We start from the raw sequence: 27,333 nt of genomic DNA on the forward strand, positions 1-27,333 counted from the left end.
TAAAAAAAAATCAAACCATTTTCAAAACATTAGCCAATGCGACAATGCTGTATTTCAAAAGCAGATGTAACTACAAAGAGCACATTTTGATAATACATTTTTATTAGCAGGCAATAGCAGTCTTAAGAGGCATTGCATAGCTGCATACACACTTTAACCCCAATTCCAATACAGTCTCTCTCTCACTCTCTCTCTCAGTCAGTCAGCCAGTCTCTCTCTCTCAGACAGTCAGTCTCTTTCTCTCAGACAGTCAGTCTCTCTCTCTCTCTATCAGTCAGCCTCTCTCTGTCAGTCTGTCTGTCTCTCTCTGTCAGTCAGTATTTCTCTCAGTCAGTCTCAGTTAGTCAGTCTCTCTCTCAGTCAGTCTCTGTCTCAGTCAGTCAGTCATTCTCTCAGTCAGTCAGTCAGTCTCTCTCTCTCTCTGTCAGTGTCTCTCTAAGTCAGTCTCAGTCTCTCTCTCTCTTTCCGTCAGTCAGTCTCTCTCTTTCTGTCAGTCAGTCTCTCTCTCTCCCCCAGTCAATTAGGCTCTCTGTTAGTCAGTCTCTCTGTCAGTTAGTCTCTCGCTTAGTCAGTCTCTCTCTCAGTCAGTCAGTCTCTCTCTGTCAGTCAGTCTCTCTCTCAGTCAGTCAATCTCTCTCGTAGTCAGTCAGTCTCTCTCTCTATCAGTCAATCTCTCTGTCAGTCAGTCAGTCTCTCTTAGTCAGTCAGTCTCTCTCAGACAGTCTCTCTCTGTCATACAGTCTCTCTCTCAGTCAGTCAGTCTCTCAGTCAGTCAGTCTCTCAGTCTCTCAGTCAGTCAGTCTCTCTCCACTCTCTCTCAACTCTCTCTCCACTCTCTCTCTTCACTCTCTCTCCACTTTCTCACTCTCTCTCCACTTTCTCTCTCTCTCTTCACTCTCTCTTTCCACTCTCTCTCCACTCTCTCTCTCTCTCTCTCTCCACTCTCTCTTGCTCTACTTTCTCTCACGCCACTCTCTCTCTCTCCACTCTCTCTCTCTCTCTCTCTCTCTCCACTTTCTCTCTCTCTGGGGGCCATGGGTACATTATCTGCAAGGTCCGCGGGCCACCAAGGAAGGCCTGCCAGGCTGCCAAGGCTCACGGGCCGTACTATGAGTACCACGGATGTAGTACAATTAATTTTAAAGTTTTTTTTACAAACATTTTTTTTTTATTATAGCTAGCCCAGTACTTTCTAGGTAGCATTTTGGTACGGCAGAATTTTGTTTCACATACTTAAATATCTAAGAAGATACAAAATGCAGCACACAGAGCAAAATACGAGGATAAATTAATAATATCTCCTCTTACCGCCATGCTAAGACCAGTTTTTACCGTGCCTTAGTTTTTGGTATAACCCTAGCCTTGCATATATGGGACATCGTCAAAAAGCCATTTTTTTACTCCCCAAAAAATGGAGAGTCAGGGCATGTCTGGAGCAACCAGGTAAGCTCAATTAAAGTTATAGTCGCCTTCACAGGGACCCACCAGTTGATGGACCAGGGATCGCGAAGGGACCTCGAGAGGAATCACACAATACCAGCCCACAGGACACTCGGTGAGTGTAGGCCAGTAATTTTCCAGTACAAACACTGCTCGGGCTTGGACTACAAGTAGTCCAAAGCACAGCCTCAGGGATTGCCAAAAAGCATATGCTGCTGCAAATGTGCATGGTGTCCACCTTCAGTGGAAATTCTATATTGAGGAACGCGTGGCAATTCAGCATTAGGTTTGAGAGTAACAACATAAGGTGGAATCTCAAGACAACCAACATCATTTGGACCTGTGGCCCAAAGCGTTGTAGGAAGAGAGAGCAATTCAGGTGGGAATTGATCTTTTGACAAATACATTCGAGAAATCAGTTTCTGTCCTAAAGTAAGATATACACCAGAAAGAGAGCAATATATCGCTGCATGCAATCTTTTCAATAGATCCAAACCCAATAGATTCTCGCCGCAACCATTCGTTAAGAGAAGCGGAACTTCTAAATCATAAGGGCCAATTGAAATAGGCAAAGGGCAAGAAACCGGATTACGAACTGGGGCGCCAGAAAAACCTACAGATACATTCGTTAAGCCAGACAAAGGTGCCCCAGGGAGTTTTGAATGAATGATAGAACTTCTCATCGCACCAGTATCTAAAAGAAATGGCTCTAAAACACCCATTGTAGTGACATTAACATAAGGTCCATTCTGATCTACTGGAATCGACACAACGCCCTCACTTTGTACATGGCTGTCCTAGTTAACATGAAGACTTTCATTCTCGCCTTCAACATAACAATCCTCATTGTAATACTGTGTAGACCGAACGTTTTGCTGATCAAAGTAGTTCACAGAATTAGAAGGAGGAAGGGAACGCTGTTCTTGGGTCAACATACCTCGACCTCTACCTCTGTTTGCTGACTGGAGGCCACCACGATCTCGTGGAGCAGATAGTGCTCCATTGCGCTGCAATAAAACCGGACAACTATTCTTAAAATAACCTTCCTCTCTACAATAGGTACATTGATTAGGACCTAACAAAGGTCGCGGAATATACGACTCAGGCTTTTGATACACCCTCGGAAACTGTGGAGGCTGTTGAAACTGGGGCTGAGCATAACGAGGTGGATAAGCCTGTTGCAAGAGAACCTTAGTTTTCAATTCTTTAGTCTTTTTCTCTTGCTTATCTCTTTCTTCTTTATCTCTATTTTCATAATATTGAGCAGTAGCCAATATCTGGGCTGAAGAGGAGACGGCCCATGAACTTTCGGAGACTTTCAACTTATGCGATAGCTCGGGTAGCAAATTAAATACGAACTTATCTACAAATAATCGCTGTCCACCCTCTGTAGTCATGTCCTGACCACTGTGATCAATGAATGTCTCCTCGAAACGAGTGAAGAAATCGGAGACACTCTCATCTTTCTTCTGTTTACACGCGGCTAGTTTATCCCAATTAACTCTCAAGGCAGGCATCATCGTTTTCATTAATGTAATAATCCTACCAGGGAGTTCTGAAATCAAAGCATCAGGCTTCGCACCACCCACTTGGGCCCTATCTGCGGCAATTATAGCATCCCAGTTTCCACCTAATTCTTGGGCATGATTCTCTTTACGAATCCTAGCCCATAATGCTTGTGGGACTACATTCCCCATCAACATATAATTATCTGCTAAATTCATAATGCAGGCATCAACAGTCTGTGACAATTCTTTATAATAACCTGCAGGGTTCTTACGAGGATCCGGTAGAGACTGTTTCAAGAGCCAAAACTTCAGATCTTTTCCAGGGCACATGTACCCATATACGCTGGAAATGTGCGGGAATAGCTTGATTAGCACCTGCTGCTGGAACCGCTTCTCTCCATACCGGAGGAACCTCTCTCATTGGATAATTTTTCAGTGTCAACCTAACTGAGGGATCGGAGTCAAGAAAAGTCTGTGAGGTAAATAAAATTCTAAAGGTAACAAGTGTCTTTACAGCGTCCTCAACCTTAGAACCCACAATGAGTCCCTTATCAAAATTAGCCTGAATATCTAACAGACCCTGAGGAACCGAACCCAAATCCATATCCTCCCAACTTTTAACAAGAGTATCACACATAACCTTGAAAACATATCTCTGCGTAGGCGCATTCCACTGTGAGAAGGTAGACATAATGTCGGGTACACTATACCGAGGACCCTTCTCAATCCATTTACGAGCGAGAGAATCCAACCTTTCTCGTTCTTCGGAAGCTGGGAACTGACTACGAGACTGTCTTCGAGAAAATGCCGGGGACACAATTAACGCCTCAAAGAAAGGAGATAAAAGACCAGAGACCGTATCTGTAAGTCGTTTACGCATAGACGGAGAATTTGACATAAGGATAGGGGACAAGGTATTAGGCGAACTAGCTGAAGAGAAATCAGTAATTACCGGGGGAGCAGAGGGCAAAGAAGATGAAGGTAAAGGAGTTAAAGGCAAAGTTGGCAGAGGAGGCATTACTTGAGGGGGCAAATGTGGAAGAGCCGGAGCAAGCGGAGGCGCAACTGGCGGCTGAGCAGGCTGTAACAACGGGGTGCATTAGCACCTTGTACATAGGGCAGAGGCAATCTCAATAGGTGAGACATCAAGGGATCTTCCTCTAAATCCTTTCTTTTATCAGAAGGGGAAGCTGGCAACATCGGATAGCATTTATCTATAGCCATACGATGCTGTCTCTCTGAAATTTCCATCACATTGTTAACTTCATCATCTTTAAATTGCTGGGCAGCCTGTATAATTGTCCTACCCTGTGCTTTCCTATCTTGTTTTTCTTACTTAATTTTTCTCTGTTTGGCTTCCTTACGCCAAAGGCGGAAAGAGTCAAACATTGCCGGCCGGGCTTTTCTTTTAAATAAAATAGTTTCCAAATTATCTAGTATGTCAGGCTCAAAACTACCATTTTCTGGCCATTTTAAAACACCATCATTTTTCGTGTATCGGATCCATGTCTCGTTAAAGGCAATGGGGCCAACACCATGTTTAGAATAGAGCTCATAAGTGGGCATTCCAACCGAAGGAATCGGACAAGAGTCCTCCAGCCGGGAATCCCTATTACAACCAAAGCAACAAAGTTTCTTAAACTTAGTCAGACCAGGCATCGTTATTTCACTGGACTGTTCACAAACATCAAGGGGGTTAACTCAATTAACACAGCACAAATGTACTTACCCCTCGGCTTCGGTTATTGCAATACCCGAATCAAAGACCCAAAGAACTTAAGAACCAAAGAACCAAAGGACCAAAGAACCAAAGAACCAAATGTGGGAGCGACCCACTAATACTTAACTAAGATGTCTTCTTACACCAACAGAGGCCCGTCTATCGTCTCGCTTCTCCATACATCACCAAAAAGAGGGCCAAGGCAGGGCGGCAGTCAGGGCAGCAGTCGTCAGTAGCCGTCAGGAAGGAGTAACCAAGCTGCAAAAGACCTTCGGACCACTTTCGACATACAGTGGTCGCTTGACGTGGTTCGCGATTCCTCCAGAATTTTCTTGCGGGGTTCCTCACGACCTTCAGGCAGAACCACTACCTCTGAAGCCGCCCCACGTTGGGCGCCATTTTGAAGAACCAGAAACCTTATGGGTCTGGTGGCACAGGGTACGCCTTAATCTCCTGGGTTCACCTGCTTCAGCTAACAGAGACACGGGGACACTCTGTCGGCGTAAAAGATCACATTTTATTAGCTGCAGCTAGTACAGTTGTCCTAGAAGTACACACGGTATGTTCTCAGGAGACTGCCACTTCACTCCGTGGCGCACAATCTTTTATAGTACATAGGTGACATATACATTAACCAAGAACACACCTAAAACATACATGAAAAACCAGTAGGAATAGTCTAAAAGAAAGTCAGAGCCAATAGAAAAAGTCGGAAAACAAAAGTATCGAGTAACTCGAAGAAGCCTCTCCTCCAACTGTGTTTGCCACCCCTCCCACAGGTTAAGGTATTAACATGTCTGTAACTGACTTGCAGGTGGCGAGATACGTTCGTGTGTTTTGGAGGACAGTTGTGAAATGAGAGAATACGAGCGGAGGACAGCGAAGGCCAGAAGATAAGATAAAATCAGGAGAGAATAGTGTGAACCAACAGATAGTTAAGACAGGGTTAGAAAAACCAGACAGGGATTAGTGTACTCGGCCAGTCTCTAACACCAGCTTTGTAAACAGAGGCACAAGGCTATTTTGACACAATATTGCAGGAAAAGCAGAAAAGACTTTGTTCGTCGTGCTGCCTGAGTGAGGGCAACACAAAATGGCGGCGGAGCACAAAATGGCGGCTCAATACGATCGTGATTGAAAATCGAATTTCCTCACGTCTTAGGTGCCTGCCTTGCAGGGGAGTAACTCCTTTACTCCAAGGAAGATTCTTCAGTCGTCTAGCGCCTTGTAGATCGTCGAAGTTCCGGGATTATGTATTAGAGTTTTGTCGAGGTAAATCTAAAGTCCTGTAGCCAGGGGTTCCTACTTTATGCCCAAGGAAGGGGTGGGACAAACTCTGGGGACCTACCTATGGGAGGGTCAGGACAGAGGAGTGGCTACACCCATGTCCTTTGTACAGTTTCGCTCCAGAGCAGGGGCTGAGTGCCCCTGCAACTGGTTAGAGCAGGACTATGCACAGAGACACCAAATCTGCCCCCAGTGCAGACATCAAAGCCCTTTTGGAGTGCACCCACCCAGCCCCAATACTCTAAAGCCTGTCTGGGACGTGGTCACACCACCCTGTGACAGGAAACCTATTGTCCAGGCCTCCCCTGCCGGAGTTTCATCCAGCAGCAGGAGGGCAGACTTGTGTCTGTGGCTGGCAGCATCCATATTGTGATGCCAGGGTTCTGTTAAGCTGGTACCGGGTATAACGGTGGTGCCATGTTTCTCCCTCTAGTAGGGTGGACTCATACCTCCCACACCAGTTACTGGTGTGGAGGTATGATTCCAAGGTGTTTGACACCAAACACGACATGTTTCCATGGAGCCATTCCAAAGTTAGCATTTACCACGAGGTTATAATGCACTAAGAGTATATGGTTTTGACTGCATCACAAACAACCCGGAATCAAGGTTCCAAAAGCTGCAGAGGGGCTCTGCTCATGTATGGGCACCCCCTCACATTAAACCCAGCACCCTGCCTTCAGGATTGTTAAGGCCTGCCATAGGGTTGACAGAAAGGTTTACATGTGCAGTGATATGGAGAGATATAGGTAACCTATATCTCAGTAAGGGGTGCATACACCACTTTACCCAGGCTGCAGTAGCAGACCTGTGGTGTCATTTTAGAAGGCTTCCCAGGGGTGGCACAATTCAAGCTGCAGCCCCTCGTAGGCCTCTTGGGTACATATGCCCTGGGTACATAGTATACCATATACTAGGGACTTATAAGGCTACCCCAGAATCGAATCTGGAGTGTACCTAAAGTACTGGTAATCAATTTAGAGAGGCAGCTAGGCTATGCTGGGGTCCTGGATGGCAGGGCCCCAGCCAGACTAAAGTCGAAAAACAGAGAAAAATCAGCAAAAAGTGGGGGTAACTATAAAAAGCAGATCCAACTCTCCTAGACCTGCCATGCAGTGCAGGGATATACACAACCGCACATTTCCCTATGCTATGTCCGGTTTACGGCCGTAACACATGCTCCCATAGGGAAATTTGAGATTGCGACTGCCCAATATGCGGTTGCATCGTAATTAGGCGTTTAGGACCACCGACCGGAGGTCGGTCGATCCAGTTTCTGCGACGGTGTCTGCCCGACCTCTTAATAAGGAATTCCTACTTCCGGGAATTATATTTAAAGCAAAGTTGGAGTGTAGGCACAATCATCATGCTCAAATATTTGGGTTTTGGAGTAACATATATCTGTACTGATAGCACCACTAACCAAGACAATTTGCATTTTATGAGAAATTAATTTGTATCCAGAAATTTAGACCAACATAGTAGCCTCTTGTGGGAAACATTGTTTACATCGCATGCGATACATCGCATGCAATTACAACGCGGTCGTTACAACAATCGCGTTGTTACATCGCAAACCATTAAAACGCAAGTCGTTACATCGACTTGCTGTAGGGGGCAGAAGGTGTTGGATTTAAAGTACAACACCTTCCCTACTGTTGCACAGACTGGAGTTGAAATAGTAAATTATACTATTCCAACATCCAGCGCCCCCTACAGCAAGTCGTTGTAACGACTTGCGTGGTAATGGTATGAAATCTACCAACGGGGTCGTTGTAATGGCATGCGATGTATCGCATGCGTTGTAACGGGGCCTATTCCCTCCGGTTCTTTAATGTTTAGGCTAGGATTAATGTGCTCCGTAAACATGACTGCATCACCCGCATATACTGTTAATGAAGATATGATTAATATGTTTGAAAGGTAGGTATATGCTGTTGTAAACACTTAATATGTGGTTCCAAATATAGGGCTTAGAAATTCAGTGAAAGTGGGCATCCTTGCCCGGTTCTTCGAATAATTGAGAAGTAGCCAGAGTCAGGAAGTTCCTGCTGTTTTCAGATTTTAGCTGTGGGGTTTTGATTAGGGGTGGGTGAAACTCGTGGAGTTTCACTCAGCAGGATTCCGCAAAGCTACATAAAAACTCAGCGAGATTCTGTGGAGTTCTGTGAGCAGGCAGATTTGGCATGGTGCACCGATTTATAGCGCCGGGAGCCTAGTCTTTGCTACAAAATCAGTGTGAATGGCACAACGCAGCACACCGGAGAGTGCTGCTTCCTTGCTGCAGCTTCAGTACATTTTCCACTGGGCAGCACCTTTCTCAGCGTTAATGCTCGTGACTGCCCACGACTGCCCGCATTTAGAAAATCTCACTGGGCGCCATCCTAGTGCCTGGTAATTGCAGGCACTAGGATGAAAATTGACACCAATTGTCACTCGCACTTGTCAACTTAACATTGGCAGGCTGCACAGGAAAAACATCTCCACCATTTGGCTCTTGGCAGAGTTTTGCTGGAACTCCTCGTCACAAGCGTAACACAGAGTGGGCAAAATTTCACGAGCTCCGGTGGTGCAGCAAAATGTATTGCCCATCCCTAGTTTTGATATACTGCCTGTGTTAACCTTATGAATTTTGAGCTGATATAAATTCTCTCGGTGATACCCATATGAAAGGCCATGATACCAGATTGAGGGCTTTTGCTGCATCTAATAGTATGCTATTAAGTGGTTCGTGTAGTGTTTCTGCCCAGTCTATCAATATAGTTGCAAAGTAATGGTGTGTAGTTGTATCTTTGCATGGGTAAAGCCATGGTGCTCTCCTGAAACTTTCTTTGCGATGATGCTCTTGTTTCCTTCTGCTTACATTTTAGCATACAGTATGGAGTCTGCATTCAAGAATGACGTAGAGTAGTATAGCTAATAATCAAATGGATCTTTATCTTTTGTAACAAATACGGTTATGAATACTTCATGCCACAAGACTGTTGTCACCACCGATTCAGGGTCCAGCGGCAGTGGGGAAAACAGGCGAGAATCGTGGCGGTGCCGATGCAGGCACAGCTGAGCAGAGTCCAATCTGCCATTCCACCAAGCATTGGATAGCGGGGACCCCCTCAAGAAATGCTTGGTGGAAAGGCATGTTAAGGGGCACGGGCAAATCTGCCCATGAAGATGCGTGAGTGGGTCATATGGTGTGCCCTCCCCAAAAGGACATGGTCATGCATTCACTGTGTGGTATGCACAACATGGTGCATGCCAAACCATGCAGAGGCGTGACACTGACCCAATGTAGAACAGTCCGGTCCTTCTTCCCTTAAACACAAAATAAGATTAACTCTACAACACTGGACCCATTCGAGCGGTCCGCTAAGACACAGGAAAGGATAATTGTGCTTTACGTAAGTTTGGCCTATTCTAAATATTTGTGTCCTCAGCATCCTGAATCCCTTGCATCAGCACCACTCCTATGACTTCTAAGGTGGATCCCTACAGGATTTAGAACTGGATAGGCAGCTGATTGGCATATTTGTCTTACCTATAAGTCCCTAGTACACGGTACAAAGTGCACCCAGGGCTCGTATGTTAAAGGTCAATGATGGACTGCAGCACTTTCTATACCACCACTACAGTGACAAGGTGCAAACATATCTCTAGGTGTGCCACTGCAGCCTAGTTGGGCAACTTCTAACTTGCACACCCAACTGGGTGAAATAAATATTTTTGCCAAATAAAAAACGTCCTTTTCAACATCAGCTTTACTAGCCCACAAGGTAGGGTGCCAAATATTACCGTTTGTAATTGACATGTCCCGATAGTGAAAACTCGAATTTGTCGTTTTCACTGTATTAAGGCTGGTGGTCTCGTTGGAGTTAATTGCTAACTTCCATTTGGGCCACCACACATAGTACTGTAAGGTATCAAATGAATCTTTACATTAAACAAGACTTATTGCTGAGGTTCAATTTAATGTAACTTTTAATATAAAAAAACCTTTGAAAAGGCATTGCTTTGTTGCCCACAACTCTGTGAGCCTTTTCTGCTCAGCTACAATAGTTGTGAACCAAGACAACTTGCTTCTGTCCTGTGTGAAGCACTGCCAGCAATGGGAACAAAAGGGACTATTGGTGGGAGGAGGTGTCACTTCCTCCAGCAGGATGGTCAGAGGGCGGTGACGACAGATGATGCAGCTTGAACTGGGCTGTCACCTCTGAGAAGCAAATGCATTTCACACCTTAGCCTTTGTGTAGATAGACAAGCTGGCATCTCCTCCATAGGGGAAAAACTCATTGCAGAACCAGTTTTCCAGAAGGGGTGTCTTATTACACTTGACACACCTGAGGGGTGTGTCCATAGTTTTGTCCCAGGGAAGAAGAGTCCGGTCATCTTGGATTTTGGCACCGATATGCACTGTCGGATAGTTCAGCGCCTATCCCACAGGAAATGTCGAAAGATGTATAGCTGCCCGAGGTGAATTATAGCCCCTTTGGCTAGAGAGCCCTCCCCACCCACAAGCTCGAGTTTGCCACCAAAGGGGCATCTCCAGCTTCCAGCCCCAGAAGACTGCTGGACTTGTAAAGGACAGCACCTGCTAAACCAGTGGAAATCAGAAAGAAAGTCTGCACCAAGGAAGGCAGCATCTGAACCAAGACTGAACTTCAGAAAGAGATGGGCTGCTCCTATTATCGACTTAATAAGGAGAGACCCTGAGGTCTGCAAGAAGTGATTTTAAAAATATTATTTAATTCATGTCACTTGCATTGAGAAACAAACATTCTTCTGTATCTACAACAGTAAGGTTTACTTGCAGTTAAATGTATAAAGTAGTTTTGAATTAACCACTACCAGACACATTGATGTCCATGCAAACACCTATTGTGAGAAAAAGAAAACAGAATAGTGGAACAGTGCAAGGAACAGTGATTCATTTGTACCAGTGGTTGCAGGTGGGGAATGCTAGCACTCATTTTTGGGGACTGACTTTTATCCTCATACGACTGACTAAAATGCAAAGGGAGAAAAAACAGACAAGAGGGAAAGATCGAGGAATAGATGGAAGGAGATATTGTGCTAAAGGAAGAAATTGGGTCTCTGCAAGAGTGCGATAAAGGGGCTGGGAGCGTCCTTCTGTAGCTCCTTTTTTCTAGAGTGGCTCTTCATGGGTCAACCAAAGCTCTTGCAGAATTGCTTGAGTTGCTCTATTTTGTAACCACGTAACATTTCAATATCAAATTCCAATTCTGTAGCCTCACTTGCTGATTTACCACTCAGAAACATGGTGCATGGATACTTCAAGGGTCAGATAAAAAATAGAACCAAAAATAAAACACAGTCTGTGGATGCATAGTAGTCTGCACTAAACTAGTAATGTGCACCAATCACTGTGGGTCAAGTACAAATGCAAGTTCAAATCCCACCACTGCCACCAATGTTAGAAATGGGTGTCTCTAGTTGTCAGAGGTAGGTACCTTTGTCCAAACAAGGACCCTTGCCTCTAGTCAGGGTAAGGGGAATACACACTTCAGATAACCCCTGCTCACCCCCTGGGTAGCTTGCACGAGCAGACAGACTCATCCAAAAGGCAATGTGTACAGTATTTGTACTCAAAACACACAGTAATACAGTGATAACACCACAAATGGACACCACACCAGTTTAGCAAAATAAAGTATCTTAATCTAAACTCAATAAGACCAAAACAACAAAAATTCCAACATACATGTACCAAGAATATGGCTTTAAAAAGGTTTCAAGCAACTGGGTGGATAGAAAACTATGGATGCATGATTTCTTACAAAGCACCTGTAGATGCGTCAAAATTCAAAAGGCTAAAAAGCCGCAGAGATGTGAAGCATTGAGAAACAAAGAGATGCTTCAGTCCCTGAGACCTTAAGGAGGCATTTCGACAGTTCTGCAACATGCAAGATAAGTGATGCATTGTGTCAGGTCTGTAGGGGGAAGTGATGCATTGACCCCAAGATCATTCTGGTCTGCAGGTGCTGCATTGGGAAAACCTTCCACACTGGTAGGGTGCATGGGAATCCGGGATGCGTCGGAGATCGATGAGGTGGCATCACGTGCCGCTGCATTGTTTTCTTCAGCCGCGATCCTTTGGTGCGTTGGTTCTTGCAGCAGCGAAAGGCGCTGCGTCAGGTTTGGCAGCGGTGCGGCGATGCGTGGAGATGTTTCTCACACAGCAGTGCTGCATTGAAAAAACAGCTGTAAGAAGAGCGATGAGTCGATTTCTTGAGTCCTTTGTGCTTCTTCCAGCTACCAACAGCAGGTACAACATCCAGAGGCCCAGAACTCGAAACAGGCACTCCTGGCAGGTCAGAACTCTCAGCAGCAGAGTTCAGGGGAGCTGGGGGTGAAGTCTTTGTGTCCCTGAGACTTCAGGTCAGGAGTCCAGCACACACAGGCCCTTGGAGATCTTCTTGAAGTGGGTTAAAAGCAACGTTTTAGTCTTTGTCCTTTCCTTGGCAGAAACAGCAACTGCAGGCCAACCCCGCACAGCACACTGCAAAGGGGCAGAACTCCTCCTCACAGTACTTCAGCTCTTCTCCTTGGCAAAGGTTCCTCTTGAGTCCAGAAGTGATTGGTGGTCGGCAATGAGGATTTGATCTTGTATTTGTAATTGACCCACAGTGATTGGTGTGCATCACTGGACTAGTGCAGACAATTACGTAACCACATACTTGTTTCCCCTTTTTTCCTGTGGAATTTGGTGGTTGGAACTCTGGTTAGTTGTGGCACCTGTGGGATGTTGTCAAAATGGAAATCAACTTCTGGCACCTGTACATCTACATGATAGGGGAACTAAAAGATTTTTGCAAGGAGAGGGGGCTACCTGTGAAGAGGCAATCCTAAAAACAGGATCTTGAGGCAGCCCTGTATAGCATGAAGTACCACGCTGGGAACCAACACTGTCAAATGACTATGAGGAGCAATCTGAGGGGAGGATACCCAGCCAGAATATCCAGAGGGCAGTGGGCCTGAGAGGGGAACAATGTGAGGAAGATTGTCTTGTGAGGAAACAAAGCAGAACTGCACTCGTGACTGGAGGCTGAGACAGCTGGACCAGGAGTGGAAGGAGATAGAGCAAGCCTTAGCTGAAAAGAAAATGTGTGCAGCACGTGAAGTGAACTTCGCTGGGTTGAAGGTGGAGCCCAACTCAGATGGTGGCAGCAAAAATGTAGTGTTTAGTCCTGAGAGGTAGCTGCACACACCCAGAGATGTGGTGCCTGACTTGAAGGAGGGGGTTGACATACACCAGGGGGTTGAGGTAGCTCCAGTGGTGTGCAGTTTCCCTGAGGTGGATGAGGGAACTGGCACAGGGGTTCATATTCCTAGTGGTGGGAGGGACACTCTACTGACTCTAGATGAGAGGTGCAGAGAGAGGGGTTCCCCTATGGTGGAAGCCTTGGTATGTAAGTATGGAGACTGTCCAGAAGAGTGTGGGGTGAGTGACAGAAACAGTCAGACACTGTCTTGCTAGTCTCAGGAGGGTGATGTGAGGTACTTGTGTGAGGCACTGGATGGTGAGGCAAAGAGGAGCTTGGTCAACACCTGTGTGGGGCTGTGTGATTCAATTGTTGGAGAGCATTTTTTAAGTCCCAATTTTCCCAAGCTATGCCAACAGCCGGTGGAGTGTGAGTTCTCTGACCCCAGGGACATTGCCTTTTTGGTGGATTACAGAGGGTCTGAATTACCTTTTGGGAGTCATCCTGAAGGGGTGGCTCAGGTTTTCCCCAGCCAAGTAAGATAGGAGAGGTTTGTGTTTGCCCAGATAGGTCCCAATGTAGTGGGAGGGGTGTAGGGCACCATGCCCTGTCTCAGAAGAGAAGAAGTTGGAGTAGGCTGTGTGCCATGGTCCCTGAAACCCAGTCCCAGGGCCTGGTTGATTCCATGAGTGAACACCAGGAGGGGGCCTAGTCTGTTCTGGGAGGCCTCCCCCTGACAGGAATCCCAAAGTGTCAGGTGAACTGGGAGGACTGCAGTAACAAGCATCCCACCAGTTTTGATGTCTGGCAGCACCGCTCCAGTTGGGAGGGTGCATGAGTCCAGAGAAATGGGTGAGGGGAGATGCAGTCTCCTGTGGAAGGACCAATGGGTCAGAGGTTGCCAACGCTGAGGTCAGTGTACCTCAGGACTGACCCTGGTGTGGCAGCTTATGGCCTGGGGGTCTACCTCATCTGTCAGGTGGACAGGAGGCTGCAGATCTGCGCTAGGCAGACTCACGCACAACTCATGAGGAGTGTGTTTCCCTTAGGGGGTAAGTGTTCTCCCCCGGAAATCCTGGGTTGCCAGACACATGTCCAGATTGGGGGGACAGACCCTGGGTTGGAGGACCATGTTCAGGGTGTCCCCCATTACCTGGAGGAAGGAGGGACTGCTAACAGTACCTCTACCAGTTTGTTTTCTGGGTGTGCCGCTCCAGGTGGGAGGGTGCAGAGCCCCAGGAGGGGGCAGGGAGAGGGCAGCCTCACCCCTGACCCCTGTCAAGCCTCAGGGCACAGACCCTAAGCTGGTGTACCAGTTGCAGGATAACACCCCTGAACTGGTGGGAGAATTGTGTGGGACACCTGCCCCAGGTGCCTGAAAATGCTGGAGTCTGGGGTTACTTCTCCAGGTGGGGAGGGTGCAGAGCCCCAAGGAGGAGGACCGGATGTGGGAGAGCCCACCCCAGTCCCGTGTCCATTGATCTTTCAGAACCCTTCCAATCGTAGCCCTGAAGAGGATCCCTTTAAATGGAGTGGGATTCGGAACGCATCGGCATGCTTTACCACCAGGGGAAGAGTTTCTCAAACTAATATGAATAGCAACAAAGGGGAATAATGTGTGTAAAATGTATAATCCCTTTGTTGTCTTAAATGTCTTATCCCTGATGGCTGGTAACCCCAACATGTTTCACTTAAATTGTGATGGAATAATTTTGTGAGTTACCTTGTTCTTTTTGACTGGTTAACAGTTGCATTTAATTGTCATTTGAAAATGTTTTTGAATTTTTTTGTTAGTTTGTCTTAATGTTATTTAATTGTGAAGTGTTGTCCTAATCTGTTTTGTGAACTCACAAAAGGAGTATCAATTGTAATCTCAATTTACACAGGACACACTTGCACTTGGACATTGATCAGCAGTGGCAAAGTACCCAAAGCATCTAAGCCAGCAAAAACGGAATCCAAGATTTGGGATGGACTGTTTCCATGAGGAACAGGGTGAGTACTGATCTGCATTAGGTGTGACACTGTCTGGAGTAGCACAGTGGGCAAAAAGCTAAGGGTTGGAATGCTACTCGAGTGACTGCCACTGCTTAGACTATTTGCAAGCATTCATCTCATCATCATTTGGGTGTTTGATTGGCAGTAGGATGCCGGGAAACCTGGCACTGGTGCAGCTTTCCAAGCCTACTACTGACATTGTTTGTGAATTCCAAAAAATAGCACATTTGCACCTATTCAGGGAATACTTCTGAAGGTGCAGATGCCCTATTTGTTTGGTCACTATATGGGCCTCATTCACAAAGGTACGCAACACTTTGAAGTAATTTACACTTTTGAGTAGGTTCACTATTTTTTGGCTATTCACAAACTCCGAGTGTAAATTTACTCCAAAAGTATAACTTATACATCCACTAGCGTGAGCAGTGAACTCCTCTCCACTGGCAAAGCTTGCAAAGTTTTTTCCACCCTGTGCTCCGGTGTGATGTGTCTCAGAAGTGACAAAATGATGGGAAAATGAACATCCGTTAAAGCACCAACAACAGACGGCCAGGAGCTGCCGCTGCCATGCGGTGGATTCTGCGGGCAGCACCCGAGCCTCCTCCCCAGGACTGACTCAAGGGCTCTGCTGACACTGAGGGATGTCAGAAGAGACACCAGAGCACCGTTTCCCTCAGGCCTCCTCCCACTGACAGAAAGTTAAAGTAAATGGGTAGCAGAATGTGGGCAGAAGTGAAGATGGCGAAGGTAACACATGCACTATGCATGATGAATCTCCTGGTCCCTGGTGTAGCCCCCTGTCTTTTGGCTCACCCCTGTACTCGCCATCTGGTCAACTTCTGTCCAATGGGTAAGGGGATAGGGCTTGGCAATGATCGTAAGGTATTCTGGCTGCTTCCCCTTTTATAGCACACAGAGGTCATACTCCTTTGTTGTTGGATACCATGGGGGGTCAGTGGATGCTTTGGACTTCCTGCTACTGTCGCCATGAAAATGCAAAGGTTTCAAAAAAGCAGAATGGGGAGGAATGGGCAGAGGGAGGGCACCTCAGAGGGGACACGGAAAGCGGGGAGGAAGGGAAACATGGCAGCTCCCTTGGGCCATTGCATAGAAACCCCAAAAATGCCTCTGGGCCCAACAATGGTCAGTGACTCCCAGCAGTCCACACCCCAGAGGACGTGCCATCATTATATGGCAATATATTGCAATCTTGTTGAATCAATATGATCTGAATATGGAAGAAACTGCATTCTGCTGGGCCATCTTTGACATCCTGGTTCTTTGCAGCACTATAGGGCTTGTGGGGATGACCCCTGGCAACACAGTTCAATGCACCTGCTGTAGATGAGTGTATGTTACCAGGGGGCTGTGAATTAGGGCGGAGCGGAACTCCGCAAAATTCCACGGAGTATTTATGCAACTCCGTGGAATTCCACGTAGTGCAACTCTGCGAGCTCCGCACACCCCTGGTCTCCACCAAACTTAAGGGCATGGGAGCTATTCACAAACTGCATTTTTTACTACTTTGTGTAGACAAATGCAAAAAGAATAGTTGATGGACAGAGTGCAGAACAATGTCATACATTCACCCAAGTACAGAGATCTGGGCCTAAATCCCATCGTTTTTTTGCTCACCATGCCATTCCAGTTTGTACCCAGCCATATGCAAATCAGTCTTGAACCTGTGCCTCATGGAAACAGTCCAACCCGAACTAGCAAGCCAGGTCCTCCCTGGACTGGAAACAAGCATCCTAGGACCGGTTTCGGGGTTTCACCCCTCTTCAGCCAGGATAGCTTGACTCCAGTGGAATGGAGAGCACGGGACCCACGTCTGGGCATACCCGACCCACTCAGGGTGACAAAAGCAAAAAGAACAGTTGATGGACAGAATGCAAAACAATGTCATACATTCACCCCAGTACTGAGATCTGAGCCTAAATCCATAGTTTTTTCCTCACCATGCCCTTCCAGTTTGCACCCAGCCATATGCAAATCAGTCTTGACCCTGTGCCTCATGGTAACAGTCCAGCCCAAACTGCAAAGCCAGGTTCTCCCTGGACTGGACTGGAAACAAGCATCCTAGGACCGGTTTCGGGGTTTCACCCCTCTTCAGCCAGGATAGCTTGATTCCAGTGGCATGGAGAGCACGGGACTCACGTCTGAGCATACCCATCCCACTCGGGGTGACTAATGCAAAAACAACAATTGATGGACAGAATGCAGAACAATGTCATACATTCACCCCAGTACAGAGATCTGGGCCTAAATCCATCGTTATTTTGCTCACCATGCCATTCCAGTTTGCACCCAGCCATATGCAAATCAGTCTTGACCCTGTGCCCCATGGGAACAGTCCAGCCGGTCCAGAAAGGATCTGGCTTTGCAGTTTGGGCTGGACTGTTCCCACAAGGAACAGGGTCAAGACTGATTTGCATATGGCTGGGTCCAAACTCGGGTGGTGTGGTGAGCAAAAGAATGATGGATTAAACCCAGATCCTTGTTACTGGGGGTGAATGTTTGCATTGTCCAGCGTTCTTTTCATCAATTGTTTCTTATGCATATGTCACCCTAAGTGGGAAGGGTGTGCCCAGACGTGGGTCCCGTGCTCACTACACCACTGGATTCAAGCTAGCCTGGCTGATGAAGGGTGATGCCCTGAAACCGGTCCCATGATGCTTCTTTCCAATCTAGGGAGGACCTGGCTTGGCAATTCGAGCTGGAGTGTTCCCACAAGGAAGCTAGGATTTTGCGAGTCCTGAATTGCGAATATTAAGGATTCGCAATTAAGAACTCGCAAAATCCTATGCATGTAGGAATCGCTATCGCTATAATAATAGCGATTCCTACACATTCCTTATTTGCAACTCACAAATTGCGAGTCGCAAACAAGGAATAGCTTCCCATTTATTACTATGGGCCTACAGGCCCTTGGAATGAATGAGAAATTGCAAGCGCAATTTGCGAGTACCAATAGATACTTGCAAATTGCGCATGCAATTTCAGGGTGCAAAGGTGTCAAAAGGACACCCTGTTGCACCCCTGGAATTGGCCTGTGCACATATGTTGCGCACACACATACCCTAAGGGCATGTGTGTGCGCAACATGAAATTTTGAAAAATGCACAAAAGTGCTTTTTTCAAAGGTTTTGCAAATTTCCATGAAGTTCAACTTCATGGTAATTTGCGCCCCCTATTAGCGAAAACACATTTTTTTTTACTTTAATGCATTGCATTTAAGGAATCTCAATTTGGGATTCCTTAAATGCAATCGCAATTTAAGTAATCGCAATTTAGAGATTACTTAAATTCCGATTTTTGCATTTGGGATGATGCATCCCAAATGCAAAAATATCGGTCACAAAGGTGCAGATTCTGAGAATCTGCCCATTTGTGACCGTTTTTTCTTTTGATGCATGTGCCTGAGGGTCAAGACTGATTTGCATATGGCTGGGTCCAAACTGGGTTGGTGTGATGAGCAAAAGAATGAGGAAAAAAAACAGATCCTTGTGACTGGGGGTGAATGTTTGCATTGTCCAGCATTCCGTCCATCAATTGTTTCTTTTGCATATGTCGCCCTAAGTGGGAAGGGTATGCCCAGACGTGGGTCCCTTGCTCACTACACCACTAGATTCAAGCTAGCCTGGATAAAGAACGGTGATGCCCTGAAACTGGTCCCAGGATTCTTGTTTCTGGTCCAGGGAGGACCTAGCTTGGCAGGTCGGGCTGGACTGTTCACACAAGGAACAGGGTCAAGACTGATTTGCATATGGATGGTTTATTGAACCCCTCCTGAGGCGAAAAGCCGGGAGCCACTACAGCAATTTTATCTTGGTGTGACTGATATCGTGTTTTTAGATTCACTCACCCCACGGCGTTGCCACTGTAGCCACTGACACCCCTGCCCAGCCGATTACACGCTGCCGCGGGTGACTGTTGGTTACCTCTTGCCGCCATCCCTGGCCCAGCGGACACGCCCACTCGCGCTGGCCACGCCCCCTTCTCCTGGTATTTAAAAGCGCGCTGACTGCTAGCTCGCCTTTATTGAACCCCTCCTGAGGCGAAAAGCCGGGAGCCACTACAGCAATTTTATCTTGGTGTGACTGATATCGTGTTTTTAGATTCACTCACCCCTCGGCGTTGCCACTGTAGCCACTGACACCTCTGCCCAGCCGATTACACGCTGCCGCGGGTGACTGTTGGTTACCTCTTGCCGCCACACTTGGCCCAGCGGACACACCCACTCGCGCTGGCCAAGCCCCCTTCTCCACTTCCCCTTTTCCTCTATATAATATGTTTGTTTACCGGAAGCGCAGTGGACGAGCGCAGCGGGCGCGACGACTGCGTGCCGAAGGCGCGCTTAAGGCAAGCTCGTCTGCGCTCGTCCGCGCCGAGACCGGGCCAGGGGCCACCCCCCCTGCCTCTGATGTGACATTCATTTCCTATAAATCTAGCACATTCAACTACACCGCTGAACAACTTCGAAAACTGAACACTTCAGCAGACCTGCCTCATCTTTTACCACATTTGCTATACACCAATCCCATTATAGGTCCTCACAAATGTCCCTCATGCACTTCCCCCATCCTCCCCATTATTTCCACCCCCCAGGTTCTAGCAGCACTTATCAATGTGCGCTCTGTCCCTAAGCACAAAACCGAAATCTCAGATTTCATTGAGTCACACAACCTAGACCTTTTATTCATTACCGAAACCTGGGGTGATGACTCTTCAGGTCCAGACTTCAAAGCAGCCACCCCTGAAAATTACTGCGTATGCAGGCTAGATAGAACTAACAGAAAGGGCGGGGGAATAGCCATTATCTATAAGAACCATCTTAAAGTTAAAGTTACTGTGACAGTGCGGGACATGAGGAGGACTATAACGATAATGAGTGGTGGACTCCCACACCGGTCTCACCTCCTCTTGTAACCCCACAGCAGGAGGACTGGTTCCCCTTCATGGACCAACAGCAAGGATCGAGACCGGAAGGAGCAGGTCCCTTTAAGTGGAGCGAAGGCAACGAGACGCTGTACCCGCCCTCCTATGACGTCACCGAGTGGGAGCAGCCAAAACAGGAAGAGCCGCACAGAGAGACGGACGGCGTTTCCCGGAGGAGTGTTGGAGCGGAGCGGAGCGAACAAGGACGAGGAGAGGAGCGGAGCGAACAAGGACGAGGGGAGGAGCGGAGCGAAGAAGGAGGAAGCGAGACGAACTTCGGACGGCCAGGAGGCCCAGGACACCGCGCTTCGCCCAGCCACGTTCCCAGGGGAGGAGCGTGGCTCCCTCAGGTACGTGACCGAGTAGCGGGCTGGTTAGGTAAAGAAGGCAGACCGCCGGTGTAGGAGAGGTGTTTCCCGTGTTCCCTTCCCTTAGTCAGCGCTTGAATAGGCACAGCGTGAGGGGAAAAGGGGTGAAAGCACTGGTGGTAGTCTTTCCTCACACCCGGTCCCGGAGTTAGGGAACGAACCTAGCAACACGGTCCCCTGACATAGCCTTTTGTTTCTTTGTTTCCTTCCGGCTGGGAGACCGCCTTGCTCCGGGGAGAACCTGCCCACGTACCGCCTGGTGTCTGGACGGAGTAGGAAAGAAGAGGAGAGAAGAGAGTAACATCAACGAGAGCCTAAAGAACTGTAAAATCACCTCGAACACTGGCTGACCGTGTATCTAGAAAGCATTACTTGGCAATAAAACCCCGTTTAAAACAACGTTGTGTCCCGCCTGTCCCTGACACTCCGTCACAGTTACAGACGCTAAATACACTGAATGTGAAGCTTTTTCCTTTACCATCAGCCTGTCTGGTAACCAATCACTCATAGGTGTTTTGCTTTACCGCCCCCCAGGGTCCAGATTGAAATTTCTCAACAATCTTAACAACTTAACTGAGGTCTCAGCAGGAGCACCACACTTCACCATACTGGGAGACTTCAATTTCCATCTTGAAGCCATTTGTGACCCCGACACCGCGGCGCTAATTAACGATCTAGCAGCGGCCGGCTTACAGCAAATTGTCAATCAGCCTACCCATAAAGCCGGACACACCCTAGACGGGTTATTTACCAGCAACCCACACATTTTGGTTTCCAAGGTGATCCCTCTTATTTGGACCGATCACGCAGCAGTCTGTTTCTCCATAAAATTGATTTCCCCTTCACTCTCCTCTACCTCTCCCTCTCCTATCACTTTCAGAGACTGGAAAAACATCAATTCTCCCCAACTTGCTGCTTTGCTGCTTGACAGCATTATCACTACCGAACAGGATCCCTCACTAGCCTCCATTAACTATCTCAACAGCCCTAAATATGGCTTGTGACAACCTAGCTCCCCTTAAATTATCCTATCGTAGCAGGAAACTCCCCTCGGCCCCTTGGTTCACGGAATCCCTTCGACTGCAGAGACAACACTGCAGAAATTTGGAAAGACATTGGCGCCGCTATTATAATCCTACGGATAAAACAGCGTACAAAAGCGCCCTCTCCAAATATAAAGATCTGATTACCGTTGAAAAGACATCTTACTATACCTCCCAAATCAACCAGGCAAAAAACTCATCAAAAGAACTGTTTCAGGTGGTTACTCATCTCTCCAACCCTCCTGCCCCACACTTTGACGGAACTCAATCCCTTTGCGATTCTCTCGCCAATTTTTTTAAAGACAAAGTCACTGCCATTTTCTCAGCCTTCACTCACGTCCCTTCCGCAGCCTCGATGAATCTATCATCACACAGTAATACACCTAGCTTCCTGGTCTTCGAAGCTGTTACGGAGGAACAGGTCCATCGACTTGTTTCGGGTACTAAATCAGGATCACCTTTAGACCCTTGGCCTCCTGCCATCCTCAATCTTATTCCTGAAGCTATTTCCCCCGTTTTGACAACCATCTGTAACGCTATGTTTACGACGGGCACTTACCCTTCAGTCTGGATGGAGGCTATCATTAAGCCACTTCTCAAAAAACCTACTCTTGACCCTCTCCTTCCTGCCAGTTACCGACCCATTGCTTGTCTTCCTTTCCCAGCTAAAATCTTTGAAAAAATAATGAATATACAACTATCAAAATATATAGACAATAACAACTTACTGGACGATACCCAATTTGGGTTTAGACAGGGTCATGGTACAGAGACTGCATTACTAAAAGCCGCAGATGAAATAAGGATAACACTGGACAAGGGAGGAGCAGCTGTATTAATACTATTAGATCTCTCTGTAGCCTTCGACGCGGTCGATCATGTAATTCTGATTGACCGTGTCTCAGCCATAGGAATTCAAAATAAAGCGAAAGAACTTCTCGCAGCCTTCCTTGCCGATAGTCCACAAACAGCAAAAATGGGCTTTTTCACTTCCCACACCTTCACCCTTCCATGCGGCGTCCCACAGGGCTCCTCGCTGAGTCCGACACTATTTAACATTTATGTTTCGGACTTAGCGAGGGTAATAAAATCCTACGGAATCACCCTCACAACATACGCGGACGACACACAACTGGTGCTATCTGTACATAGTGATGGCACTTCAGTTGCTGCAAACTTTCAAGAGGGAATGCGGGCTATCGGTTCCTGGATGTCATCAAACTGTCTCAAACTGAACTCTGACAAAACAGAGGTGATGACATTCGGGAAACTGGAACCTGCTTGGTCCCCTCAATGGTGGCCACCCGAGATGGGAGCTCCACCTCAACCAGTCACTAAGGTTCGCAACCTAGGAGTTGTATTCGATGATAAAATGACTTTTTGTCATCACGTCAACTCCGTGGTCTCCTCATCTTTTTTTATCCTGAAAAAGATCAAAAAATTGCTGCCATACCTCCCCTCGTCAGCCGGCAAAACTCTAATCAGCACCCTGGTCTTTTCCAAAACAGACTATTGTAATGCCCTTCTTCTGAATGCCCAGGAAAAAGTCTTGAACAGACTACAGCTAGTCCAAAATGCCTCGGCTAGAATTCTACTGGGAATTCCCAAGTTTACATCTATTTCCCCTTATATCCGGCAGCTGCACTGGCTCCCAGTCAGGAGCCGGACAAAATTCAAGGCACTTTGTATTGCCTACAAGGCACAACTCTGGCCCACAGTTCCTCAGAAGAGCTCTTTGTCCACTTGAACATTCTAGAACACTTCGCTCCTCTTCGGCTCATTTGCTCAAAGTTCCGGGAACAAAGAAGGCCAACTGGGGTGACAGGTGCTTTACAATCTCCACAGCCAAACTTTGGAACACATTACCCCTTCCCATCAAAACTGCCCCCACCCTTATCAGTTTTCGGAAGAAACTAAAAACATGGCTCTTTTCACCATAATCTGTCTGCTGCAGTACAGTTCTGTATTCTGAGCGCCGAGACACCCCTGGGTAGTTGCGCGCTATAAAAATTGCATAAACATAAACATAAACATGGGACGGACGGCCGCGCATGTGCATTTCTCGCAAGAAATGCGCATGCGTGGGCGTCCGCGCATGCGCATTTGTCACAAGAAGTTGAAAACGTGAAGGAGGGAGCCCCGGAGACGCCGCGCTTCAGGTAAGTCTCTTTACTTTTAATTATTTAACATGCAAGATATGATTTAAAAGGAATGCGGGCGGGAGGCGGGTGGCGGGCGGCAGGCAGCTACGCTTCGCCCTGGCATGTGCGCAGCGCTGCCTGCTTCGCCTACTTCGAAAACTGAGAAGCAGGCAGCGCTACGTACACTACGTGGGCGAAGCGTAGTGTAACGCCCAGGGTTAGTCAAGACTGATTTGCATATGAATGGTTCCAAACTGGGGTGGTGTGGTGAGCAAAAGAATGATGGATTAAACCCTGATCCTTGTGACTGGGGGTGAATGTTTGCATTGTCCAGCATTCCGTCTATCAATTGTTTCTTTAGTTATTTTGGACAGTACACAAACGAAGATGATTGGGTTGTTGTTTTTCACAGTGCTCACACTAAGATGATTGAGTTGCTGCTTTCCATAGCGCACACGCTGAGATGATTGATTTGTTGTTTTCCACAGTACACATTCTAACATGAATGGGTTGTTGTTTTCCACAGTGCAAACACTAAGATAATTGAGTTGTTGTTTTCGGCAGCGTGCACGTTAAGATGATTAGTTTGTTGTCTTCCACAGTGCACATGCTGAGATGAATGTGTTATTGCTTTCCACAGTGCACACTCTAGAATGATTGTGTTGTTGTTTCCTACAGTGCACATACTAAAATGATTATGTTGTTGTTTTCCAGACATGGGATCAACATCATTGAAGATATGAGGCATCTTCTAACCGGCATCACAGATCTGAACATTAATATTGGAGGGCCATCCTCCCAACTATTTGTCCATGGCCCACTTGCCTTCCCAGTTGGACTTGATGATTCTCATCGGTCATTTCTGGCTGCGGGACACTATGGTAAAGGCCGTGTTGTTGTGGCAACACATGAGGGCCAACTAAGCACAGCTTTTCTGACGTCCTTCCTCCTCAATGCAGTCTCTTAGCTGGATGCAGGGAGAAAAGGGAAGATTGGCATGGTGAAGGATCTGAAGGGGCTCCTTGAGATTCTCAATGCAAACAATGTGGCAAGTGAATATTCAGACTTGATCCCAAGCCTTAGCGTCTACTGCTGCATGTCGTACAGTGATAGTGAGGCACAGAAAATCCAAGAGTTTGTGGCTGAAGGAGGGGGCTTGCTCATTGGAGGCCATGCCTGGTGGTGGGCCATACAAAATCCGGGTCAAGATGCAGTAGCAGAATATCCTGGAAATAAAATACTGAATACATTTGGAATCTCCATCCTGGGCCAGAGTCTCTCGGCTAAATCTTACAAAGCTATGAATCCTGAAGATGCACCGAAGGTATACCACTTCCGCAGAGCTCTTTCCAAGTTCCTGCAAGAGATCAGTGGAAAGCAGGATACAGAACCATCTCCAGCATCTCGGATCATAAAACTGGGGCAGGACTGTGCTGAAATGATGAAGCTCTCAGCAGAAGGCTCTGCAGCGGTCCACTCTATTCACCAAATGTTGAAGGATCTGCTGCACCGCACTGGGATTCCGGAAGTGAGCAAACAAAAGACGATCCAAAACCACTCCAACAAGTCACTGCTGATTGAGTTGGCGACATCTCTCTATGAACATTACCCCGAGTTGTCTGGAGTCTACCAACACCCTAACTTGACTGACTTATCTGATGTCACCGTGTCCATTGATGCCAACAATAAAGGTATGACTAAATCCAGACGTATCATTGACACAGAATTTGATCAATTTTCAGGGGGTTGGTTGAGACAAAAAATCCATAGCAAAAACGACAGCTGCACCTAACCCCTGGATAGTTTTATGATTTTATGCCAATATATGTTTTTTATGCAAATATTGCTTTCATTCTGGGCCTCTATTGCCCAGGTTATTTCGAGCTTGTCATGCTCCTGGCCACCACTTGGACAAATGGTAACTACAATATGGTCTCAGAGATGTAGTCAGAAGCCAAAATACTGAAAGCTGTATGTGGGTTTGTTTGCCTGATGGGTATTGTACCGGAGATTCTAACACATGACAGGACTCCCTAATCATTGCAACAGGTGGGTACTAGTTTAGAATAGGATGCATATTGTGTTGGAGAAGAAACTGTCAGGGTACCAGGTTAGCAGACACTTTTTTCAGCTCTGTGACAGTTACATTTCTAGTAAATACTGGGACCACAATGAAAATACAGCTAACTTGAACAACAACCATTCCCAATTCAGAGTCACAGCAAAAGGCCTGATTATGATGTTGGTCATTACTACCATAGAAAGGCAGACCGAAAGGGACATCGTAATCCCTGCGGCTTTGCCTGAGAAGGCACCTCCCTTATTGTAGGGATTGCATTCCAACCTCTGGGCCGACAAGCTCCATGAGCCCATCGGAACAGCAGCAGTTGGTCCCTCCACATGCTGCCTCCGACCACTGCATCATAATGCAGTGAGTGGAACGCAGGGACAGATGCCAGTCGGTTCGCAACCAACAGCAACCGACCGGACGTCAGTTGCGATCGACCAGACATTGTAATCTGGCCCAAAGTCACCAAGAGATATTTACAATTCTTTACAAGCAACTGGAAGATGCCTGAAAAATGTCTGCCATCAATTCTAATCCAATTTGTTAGACCTGTCAGCCTTAGGGTTGTCTTCAACCAAAACATTTTGCCTTCACCCTTCCATGTTGCTGAATTAATTTGTGTTGGCTTTATAACTCTGTGCATTTTACCATTGCTAACGGTAAATAGACATAATATCGAAAAAAAAATATCGAGTGGACAGAATATCGAGTTTTAAATATAGAATGGACAGAATATCGAATTACCAAAATATAGTGGTGAAGAATATCGAAAAACAGGTAAGAAATATCGATTGCAATAATATAGAAATAAATAATATCGACAGTCATAATATAGTTGTTAAAAATATCGAATTTTTTATAGTGTTTTAAGTGTTAGTATATGTGTTAAAAGTATGTATTAATATTGTAATGTATGTTAGAATATTTTTAAAGTAATGAATTTTATGTTATTTTATTTTTGTGTAATTTAATTCCGTAGCGGGTTGTGGGTTTATAGGGGAGTAGGGTGGGAAGTAATTTAATTATAATACATTAAATAATAATTTATTGGAATTATTAATAATTTTTAATTTAATTTTGCGTTTTACTTCTATAGCGGGTTGTGGGTTTATAGGGGAATAGGGTGGGAAGTAATTTAATTGTTATTAGTTAATTATTAATTGGTATTGAAAATTAATTGGTTGTTGATTAATTATTAATTGGTAAATAATTAGTATTAATTGGTAATTAATTTGTATTAATTGTTTAATTGATAATTATGTTAATTGTATTTATTTAATAATTGTAGTGGGTAGTGTGTTTATAGGGGAATATGGTGGGAAGTAATATAATTGTAAATAATTAATTATTTAATTGATGTGTGTATATTGTTAATTAATATATCTTTAATTTAATTTAGCGTTTTACTTCTGTAGCGGGTTGTGGGTTTATAGGGGAATAGGGTGGGAAGTAATTTAATTGTTATTAGTTAATTATTAATTGATATTGAAAATTAATTGGTGGTTGATTAATTATTAATTGGTAAATAATTTGTATTAATTGGTAATTAATTTGTATTAATTGTTTAATTGATAATTATATTAATTGTATTTATTTAATATTTGT

The 27,333-nt window shown here is 46.1% G+C and overlaps 1 protein-coding gene across 1 annotated transcript in view; it reads left to right on the top strand.

Moving 5' to 3' along the window:
- LOC146808604 (TRPM8 channel-associated factor homolog) overlaps positions 1–27,333 on the top strand; it is a 126,509-nt gene that overhangs the window by 14,077 nt on the left and 85,099 nt on the right. Inside the window, 1 exon segment of the mRNA XM_085623624.1 lies at positions 24,375–25,351. Within this exon segment, the coding sequence (XP_085479750.1) occupies positions 24,375–25,351 (977 nt within the window).

Source organism: Triturus cristatus, chromosome 8, assembly GCF_964204655.1.
Source record: "Triturus cristatus chromosome 8, aTriCri1.1, whole genome shotgun sequence".
Classification (NCBI taxonomy): domain Eukaryota; kingdom Metazoa; phylum Chordata; class Amphibia; order Caudata; family Salamandridae; genus Triturus; species Triturus cristatus.